At 41.7% G+C, this 9,957-nt stretch overlaps 1 protein-coding gene across 2 annotated transcripts in view; it reads left to right on the top strand.

The window, feature by feature from the left end:
• Positions 1-94: 94 nt before the first annotated feature.
• The window catches only part of PDHX (pyruvate dehydrogenase complex component X), a 70,494-nt gene continuing 60,631 nt past the window's right edge, over positions 95-9,957 (top strand). The window contains exon 1 of one of the 2 annotated variants that reach the window (XM_019470082.2): positions 95-319. In XM_019470082.2, coding sequence (XP_019325627.2) covers positions 160-319 — 160 coding nt within the window. In that variant the 5' untranslated portion in view covers positions 95-159. The remainder of the gene's footprint in view (positions 320-9,957) is intronic. The other variant, XM_019470084.2, reaches the window with a different exon arrangement.

Here is a 9,957-nt window from a genome sequence, read left to right as displayed (position 1 = left end):
GGTTGGAGGCGGGACTAGGAGAACCTCTTGATTCCGAGACTCACGCGCACCACTGGAGCCAGGGGGTGTGGCCAACGTGACAAGAGGCGGGGCCTGGGAGGGTCTTGATGACTGGGCGATCAGGCGGTGCTGCGGGCAGCCCGCGACAAGGCCGGGAAGATGGCGGCCTCCTGGAGGCTGGGCTGTGACCCTCGGGTGCTACGCTACCTCTTGGGCTCCGGCGGCTGCCGAAGACTGGGGCTGGTGAGGGGCGCTTCCGGATGGTCTTTCGGTCGCGGAGCTAGTTGGAGATGGCTTCACAGCACGCAGTGGCTGCGGGGTGAGTGGTCGGGGCTCGCTCGGCTTCTCCGTGTAGCTGAGTAATGGGCCTGGGTCAGGGGCTTTTGGATTCAAGGCCCATCTGGGTGTGGAAGTGCCCGCGGCTCCCGGTTCCTAAGGCCTTTTCTCGGGGAGAGGTCCGCTGACTTGGCCTAGTGCATGCATGCCGCGAAGGGTTTTTCTTGGGAGTTGGGAGAACTTGACTCCATTCCTGGGCCCCTGGTTAGTGTGGCTTCTCTGTGACCTTGCCTTGGAATTTGGGTTATTTGTGACGCGCGGAGAGAGGTCCTAAACGCCTTTCTTTCAAGCCACTTCCCAGTCTCAGGTTCCCCTAAAGCTGTCAGGGTGTCGAAGCTTGCTGAGATTCAAAAGCCACTGGTAGCCATTCTTATTCATTCTCTTGGCCCCTCTTTATTGGGAGATCTTTTCTTCCAGGCCTCTCGGGTTGCCCCGCGCGACGACAAGCAAGAGACTTAATTTGTAAATACCTATGACATCACAGACATAGGTCGAGAAGAATGTTTTAAGCAAAACATGCGCTTGAAAGAGTGGAATATTAGGAGGGGAATCATACCAAGAAGTTATTACAGAAAGTAGGCATTAAGTAATGACATTAACAGAATTAACATAATTCTTTTAGTATTTAACAGGACGTAATATAGTATGCTGGGTATTATTTTTCTTTACATGAGGGTGGGGGGATATGGCTAACATTTTTTGAGTGTGATGTATTACCTGCCAATCATCTGGCACTTCACACTATGAATTTTGATATAAAAAATTAGGGGTAGTAGGCAATGCTTACATATTCTGAGCTACCTGAGACTCAGAAAAAAAAAAAAGTTACAGAGTCACACGGTAAAGATGAGTACACTGAGATTTTAAGCTTTGGTAATGGGAACAATTTATTTCAGTTTCTTCAGTTGAATATTTCATAAAATACCTCTTGGTGTAGTGGTTTTTTTTAACTGTGTATAGAATTCCCTGTTTTCCCTTTCTCCATTTTGTGAAATATTGAACTTTCCTGTAGCTCCCAGATATTCTGTCTGGGATGGAGCTCAAGTTTTGATATTTTATGGTGGTGTTTGCTGGGCTACACTTTAAGACTCACTACCTTAGAAAATCATGACATAGTAAAATCTCAGTGTTGCAAATAATTTAGGAAGGTATCCTTTTGTTTTCTTTCAAATTTTTATTTAAATTCTAGTTAGTTAATATAAAGTGTAATACTGGTTTCAGGCATAGAATTTCATGATTTATCACTTATATTTAGTACCCAGTGCTCCTCATAACAAGCACCCTCCTTGATGCCCTTCACCCGTTTTGCTCATCCCCCACCCTCCTCCCTCCATCAACCCTCAGTTTGTTCTGTATAGTTAAGAGTCTTTTATGATATGCTTCCCTCTCTCCCTTTTTTTTCTTCCCATGTGTTCATCTGTTTTGATTCTTAAATTCCACATGAATGAAATCTTACGGTATTTGTCTTTCTCTGACTTATTTCGCTTAACATAATACTCTCTCGCTCTATCCATGTTGTTGCAAATGGCAAGATTTCATTCTTTTTGAGGGCCAAGTAATATTCCAGTGTGTGTGTGTGTGTGTGTGTGTGCGCGCGCGCGTGCGCGTGTGTGTGCGCGCACACACACACACTTTATCCATTCATCAGTTGATGGACATTTGGGCTCTTTCCATAATTTGGCTATTGCTGATAATGCTGGGATAAACATAAGGGTGCATATGCCCCTCCAGATCTGTATTTTTGTATCCTTTCGGTAAATACTTAGTAGTGCAGTTGCTGGATTGTGGGGTAGTTCTATTTTTAACTTTTTGAGGAAACTCCATACTGTTTCTTAACCTTGTTTGCAAAACATTCTTTTTTTTTTTGTTTTTTTAATGTTTGTTTATTTTTGAGAGAGAGAGAGATAAAGAGCAAGGTCAGGTCAAGAGAGAGGGAGACAGAATCCCAAGCAGGCTGTGTGCTGTCAGCACAGAGGCTGATGCGGGGCTTGAATTCACAAACTGTGAGATCATGACTTGAGCCAAAACCAAGAATTGGACGTTTAACCGACTGAGCCAACCAAGTGCCCCGGAAAACAGATTCTTTAGAGAATCTTTGAATGCTTTAGACTCTCTCTACAGAAAAAGGAACATAGGTGGTTACAGACAGAAAGGTGCATGCAGTTTCAGGGGTTTTCTTTAGAACCAGTTTAAGGACTTCTGCCTCTGGAAACTCACTTAGGCAGTCCTTATCTGATGCATCATGACTTTTTTTTTTTTAATTTTTTTAACATTTATTTATTTTTGAGACAGAGAGAGAAGAGAGCATGAACAGGGGAGGGTCAGAGAAAGAGGGAGACACAGAATCTGAAACAGGCTCCAGGCTCTGAGCTGTCAGCACAGAGCCCGACGCAGGGCTGGAACCCACGGACCGCGAGATCATGCATGACCTGAGCCGAAGTCGGACGCTTGACCGACTGAGCCACCCAGGCGCCCCAGATGCATCATGACATTTTACCTACTCCCCTGCACACCATGAACAACTTGGCTCACTCGGCCTGAACATCATCTGTAAGAGGGAGATCGCTACATCTCATGAAAGCTAAGTTTCCCAGCTCCTCCTTCCTTCATGCATAAGGACTCTGGTGATTATATTGGGCCACCAGGATTCTTTCCCCATCTCAACATGAGCTGTTTAACAACCTTAATTCCTTCTTCAAGCTTAATGCTCCCTTGCCATGTAACATAATATATTCGCAGGTTCTGGATGTTAGGATGTGGGACATCTTGGAGGAGTGGGGGGTGGGAGGCAGGGTTGTTATTCTGCCTACCTCAGTAGCTGACAGTGTTGTTGGGTAGCTTTAAGTTATTTGGAAATCTTGGGTTTTTTTATTTTCTAATATACGGAGCTAAAATTTGTCTCGTAACTTTCCACATACAGGTTTTTGTTTGTCGTGGTAAATACAGGTGGTGGTCCTTGAACTATTTATTTTACAAAGCATGAATTACATGGTGTTGGCTTGTTTTTCTCTGAGCTTGTTAGAAATTGTAATTTCATAAAACTAAACAACTATTTGGTAACCTATAGACTATAGGAATTAAGTACACTTACTGAATAATTTCTCTTTTCATACATCTAATCCAGGATCTTAAACTCTGTCCGTGGGAGTCATACTTGGAGTATTGGTTTCCTTAAATGGTGTTTGTTGGCAACGTTTTTATGAGCAATGACATGTGTCCCATGCTTAGTGCCATCTATGAATTAGGAAGTGGACCCTCATCAGCCACCATATCACATCTGCCAGCGTCATGATCTTGCACTTCCAGCCTCCAGAACTGTGAGAAATAAATGTTGTTTATAAGCCATCTGCCTCAAGTATTTTATGACAGCTGTCCAAATGAACTAACACACTGGGCAATGAGGTCACTAACTCGGAGCACGTGTTCACAAGAAGGTACACGATTGAACAAAATTGGGTCTCTTCCAGCAAGAAAGGAGTCGGGGAAGTGGGTTTGAGAAGAACAAGTAGCACTGGAGCTTACTATGTACCATGCACCCTTGTCAGCACTTTACATGACTTAAGTCACTTAATACTCTCAGTGGCTGATGCTGTGCTCTGGTGATAGAACTCCAATTTCAACCCGGCTCTGCCTCTGACACCAGAACCTTTTTCCTTAACCACAGTCTACCTCAGTGTCAGGTGGTGGCCTGGCCGTAGCCATCAACAGAACGTGTCAGCATGCTGAAGCTGTGTTCACCATGTGAACACCTCCACTTTTTTTTTTTTTTAAGTGAAGTGAGACCTATTTTAGTAATATCTACATTGTGAATAGTATCTCAGTGACAGTCGTGATATCATTTTTTTAGAACAGTTTAACAGTTACAATTCTAGACTGACTGTATAAAGGGTGGCAGAACCCTTTAAGAGTTAGAGTATATGTTAATGTCTTCCTATCTGCAAGTTTCTAATTGATACACAGTTGCCCCTCGAACAACATGGAGGTTAGAAGCATTGACCCCTCCCACCAACGCAGTGGACAATCCATGTATAATTTTGATTGCCCCAAAACTTAAGTACTAATAGCCTGCTGTTGACCAGAAGCCTTACCAATAACATAAACAGTCAATGAACACATATTTTGTGTGTTATACATATCATCAACTGTATTCTTATATACATAACTTTTTCTTAAATGTTTTGGTACTTCTAGGCTATGTGGTTTGTGAGTTCTTTCAAATTGTTGCAGATCTCCAAAAATTTTCCCAATATATTTATTTTTTAAAAATCTGCATGTAAGTGGACCTGTAAATTTCAAACTCATGTTGTTCAAGGATCAACTGTCCTCTTGAGTGTGCCTAATTGTTAATGTCTTGACCTTCATTTGCCTTTTACAGCCAATGTGTAAATCCCCAAACTTACGCATGTGTCCATTTTTTTGCTAGACTCTTAAGTAATGATTTCTTTTTGTCCTGTTCCAAGATTGCAAAATAAATGGATTTAGGTAGAATTTTAATTTTATAATTTAATAGCAAGAAGACCAGTATTGCAAGCTGAAACCTCTTCTGTCGTGTTCAGTTTCTCCCACTCAGAGGAAGTATTTCCATAGCCATGGAGTACCTACAATTCTGGCCAGCTTCCTTACAGATGCACCATTGGATACTAAGTGTATGAAAGAATTAGCAGATTCTGTAAACAAAATGGAGGGAATGGTGATTTTATTTTATTTTATTTTATTTCATTATATTTTATTTTATTTTATTTATTTTTGTACTTGGTAAGCAGTACATTTACTATAGCTAGTGATCTGCTCAATACTTTGCTGCAATCAAGGGCTTTCTTGTATTACATGAAAAATTTTAGGGAAGAATTAAGGTTGGCACATTTCAGGAGAACTTCCTTGGGATTGTACTAGTGCTAGGTTTTAGGGGAGACACAAGTCTGTTTGAAAACTGATAAAAGTTATACCACTTCTTCAGAAAAATGTGTACGTGCAAAATTTTCTATGTAGTTTCAGGAAACTTGTGAATCTCCCTGTAATTTATCTCTAAACACCAGTTAGTCTCCAGCCTATTTCCATAAACATGTCTGTCATTTCCTACAGAAAATAGTGCTATTTTGCAAGGATATTTACCATATCTGAGAACAAGAAGTGAATGTTTTTGTATAGGGGTTCCCATTATAAATAAATGGCTAGCGAATACATTTATATAAAGCCAGTTATTTGGAAATCTTGGTTTGAACTATTTCTTCAAATAGAGTGACCTCTTCTGCGGGTTGAAATTTTTCTAATTACTTAAATGCTATTCTCCTAAATCTTCTGTAGGGTCCTGCAGGGAATAGATGGCACCGTAAAAATGGGTAATTTGAGGAGAGTTTACTAGATGACTACTTTTTGTGAATTCCGGGTGTAGAGGTGGTGCTGTGCTGCGGGGCTATTTAGAGCAAGGTGCTGAGTGGCATCATGAAGAGGCATGGGAAGGGGGCAGTTGCTAGAGCTGGAAAGGAGGGAGCCTGCGGGGAGGATCCTGTGATGGAGGTGTGTTCTTCAGTTGAAGGATCTAACCAGCCCAGGTGGCTACACGGGGAGGGAGCTGGGGAAGTAAATACCTTGACCACCCCCCTCTCCGCTCTCCCTTCATCTCCTGCTTCTACTGCCCTGTGGCTGAACCCCGGTGGGTTCAAGGCACAAGGAAGCGTGTTGTTGAGGCACGCACAGTGGTCTGGGGAAAGTCGAGGGGTAGATTCAGAAGGGCAGATGGGAGATCTCTCCCATCCCCTCCTGCCTCACACCCTTCAGTCATCTCACTTTGTACTTTAGGTGAGCACTGAAATACCAAGTACTGTATTGTTTATAAATATGGTGGCTCTCATGCTAAGAGAGGGGAAAAGAGCAAGTATAAGTTCTCTGGGTTGTGTCCTGAGGCCAGTGCCTTGCACAAGAGTAAGCACAGGGTCTGTGTAACTGACCTGATGTTTAGTGGGATTTTTCTGTATACGTTTGAACAACTGGATAGGAATAGAGTCTATATAGTTTATGAGGCTGTTTGGGCACTTTATACAGGTAGAAAGATTTTGTTTTTGGAGCTGTGGCATCTAATTTTGATTTTTGTTATTTCACTTGTATCACAATTAGAGTCATCCCTGACTCCTTTCGTATGGCACATCTAGTCTATCAGAAATTCCTGTTGGCTCTACCTTTGAGATGCAATCTGACCACTCCTCACCAACTAGCATGGTCTAAGCTACCATGATCTCTGCTCTAGATTATTGCGAGTGTCCCAGTAGGTATCCCTACCATTACCCTTGGCCCAGTACAGACTGTTCTCCATGCAGCTTTCACAGTGCTTTTAAATTATAAATTAGATCATGCCAGTTCTCTGCTGCAAACCCTCCAAGGCTTCTTATTAAACTCAGTCTGAGATCTGAAGTTCTGACTGTGGTTTACAAGGCCCCCTATGGTAGGAACCCTCCGTTCCCTGACTTCAGCGGACCGCGTACCTCCTCACTTTCTCACTCCACTCCCGTGCGCCGGCTTTCTCTGTGTGTTTGGAACATAGCAACAAGCATACTCTCTGCTCATTCTTTGTGCTTGCTGTTTCCTCTGTTTAGAAGGCTCTTCCATCAGATACTTGCATGGCTTCTTCCATTCAGCTCTGCTCATTTTATCAAAGGAGGCCTCTGATCAACTGATAAAATAGTTCTTCCACTGTCACTGTATTCCCTTACCTGCCTTTCTTTTCTTATTTCTTATCACCACCAGACACGTCATGTTTATTTTCTGTCTCCCCTCTTTAGAATGAAAACTCCATGAAAGCAGGAATTTTTGTCCGTTTTCACTTTTGATATCTCCAGCCCCTAGAAGAACACCTAATACTTGGTAGGCTCTGAATAAATATTTGTTGAATAAACAAGTGAATGAACAAACAGGTGTCCTTGTCTTTCTCCTTTCTTCACTCCACTCCTCTGCCATGAAATGATCTTCCAGAAATGCCTCCCGTTTCTCTCTACCACTGTTAGAATGGAGGCCAGACATTTGAAGATCTAATGGAAGGTCCTAGGTGCCTTTTCAGTCTCTCAGGCCAAGCGGTCTCAGTGAGTAAAGGAGAACAGGTAACACATTCATGGGTAGCTTTTTTGGTACTTGAAGCCCCTCTATTTTAATTTTTCTGCAAGATTTATAGTTGCGACCCTGTCAAAGCAACTGTGCAGTGTTATTTTTTTTTCTGTAAATTGCAGATTTGTGAAGGTCAGCTGTTTATGTGGAACTGCAAACAAGTTCAGTTTTTAGTTGTGGTATTTCTCTTGCTCAAAAATTCTTTCATAGTTTTCCATTGCAGTTTAAATAACGTCAACCCCATTAACGAGGTATTCAAGTTAAGCTATAATAGTGCTGTAACGTACGTTTTTAACTTACATGCCCACTTTTTATGTTCATTCTGTTCCACTCTCCAGGCACTCTGAACTGTAATTCCCACCTCCTTCTATGGATGTGATGCTCTCCTCACCTGGAATGTCTGTTCATTTTCTCACTTTGTTTTTTTTACCTAGCACAAAGTTTTTAAATTAAAAAAAATATATATTGTAGTAAAATATACATAAAATTCACCATTTTAATTATTTTTATGTGTTCAGTTCCATGGCATTAAATACGTCCACATTGTTGTGCAACCATCGCCACGGTCTTTATCTCTAGAACTTTTTTCATCTTCCCAAACTGAAACCCTGTGTCCCCTAAGCAAAATCTCCCCTTTCCTTTCTCTCCCCAGGCCCAGGTGACCACTTTCTTTCTATCACTATGAATGTGCCTGTTCAGAGTATCTCATGCAACTGGAATCCTACATCGTTTGTCTTTTTGTATTTAGCTAATAGCATAGTGGCTTCAGGTTTCATCTGTCCTGTTGCCTGTATTCCAATTTCATTCTTTTTTTAAGGTTGAATCATATTTCATTGTAGTTCTATAGCACATTTTGTTTATCCATTCATCTGTCGATGTACATTTGGGTTGTTTTCACCTTTTGGCTGCTGTGAATATTGCTCCTGTGAATATGGGTGTACAATATCTGTTCCAGCCCCTGCTCTCAGTTCTTTTGGGTGTATACCCAAACATAGGAGGCCTGGAGAAAATGGTAATACTTCTGTTTAATTTTTTGAGGAATCGTATGGGTTTCCATAACAGCTGCACTATTTTACTTTCTCCCCAACAGTGCACAAGGATTCTAATTTCTCCACATCTTGCTGACACTTGTTTTCTGGGGGTTTTATTTGTTAGGATGGGGTTTTTGTTTGGTTGGTTGGTTTTTTTTTTTTTTTTGGTTTTGTTTTTGATTTTTTTGATAATAGCCATAGCAGATTTTTTTTTTTTTCCTTTCTTGATCAGCCCAAGTCTCAGCTTTCATTGTTCTTTAGTACTCTTAGAGCATTTTTATCTACTACCCTCTAGTACTTGTGTATATATCTTGACTTCCCATTTAAACTGTAATCCTTTGGAGGTCAAGATTCTGGTCTTATATTGGTCTAGGACTAGGATAATGGGAGCTCAGGAGGCATTTACTGAGAGCCTGATTTGCTCCTTAGCTTTGGTAGTGAATGTTATGACAGCACCACTGAAGATCAAACATTTGCTGATGATTTTTTAAAAATGGTCATTTATTTATTTTGAGAGAGAGAGAGAGCACAAGCCGGGGACAGGGGCAGAGAAAAGGAGAGAGACAATCCCAAACAAGCTCTGCACTGTCAGCACAGAGCTGGACACGGGGGTCAAACCCACAAACCATGAGATCATGACCTGAGCAGAGATCAAGAGCTTAACCGACCGAGCCACCCAGGTGCCCCCACATTTACTATTGATTTTAATGAGAATTTGGTTTTCAAACGTACACTACAGTTAAAATAGAGATCAAGAGCTAGTGTATTGTAGCTGTGAGAATGAGGCCAGGTTAGGTGAAGGAGAGAGTAGAAAGGAAACCTTCGTGTTTAGGGTTGAGATGTGAGAGGAACAGTGAATCTATTTTTCGTTACTTGAAGAAGGAATTGTAATGCATGATATGGTAATACATATGGCCAACTCCGGATGTGTGCGAGTTCACCCTCTTAACCGTTTCTGTGCTACCTGTCAGTAATAACTAGCTAACGTTTTTGAGACTGACTGGCTGTTTGCCAGCCCCACCCCCACCCATGAAGACTTTGCACGTGTTAACCTTATTTAGTCCTTACGAACTGTTCTACAGAAGAGGCAACTGAGGCACAGAAGGAGTAGGTGACTTGTAAGTGGTGGATCTATACTAAACCTGGGCGGTTTGGTTCCAGCGCCTGTGCTCTAAATCACTATGGTATGCTGCTGCCGCTTGTTAGGATTTTTATAAAATTAACTAAACATGTTTATTAAATAATAAAATATTTACTTTAACACAGTAATACATGCATATAGTTTAAACAGATAGTACTGAAAGGTTATAACAATGCAGCAGATCTCCCCATCTCTCCCTGCTTTCCCAGTCTTCTTTCTTATAAGCAACAGGTTTTGTCTCTTTGTTCCAGCGTTTGTTTGTCTTCCTATTTCTGTTTTACATATTACCTGTGGGTGAGTGCTGGTCAGTGCCATCCCCTAGGTTTTCCCTCTCTTGTTCCTCCAGTGTAGTTA

Source organism: Panthera pardus, unplaced genomic scaffold (assembly GCF_024362965.1).
Source record: "Panthera pardus isolate Hobbes unplaced genomic scaffold, ASM2436296v1 HiC_scaffold_12, whole genome shotgun sequence".
NCBI classification, from domain to species: domain Eukaryota; kingdom Metazoa; phylum Chordata; class Mammalia; order Carnivora; family Felidae; genus Panthera; species Panthera pardus.
Note: the sequence above shows the minus strand (reverse complement) of the source record. Positions and strands in the feature narration are given on the sequence as shown.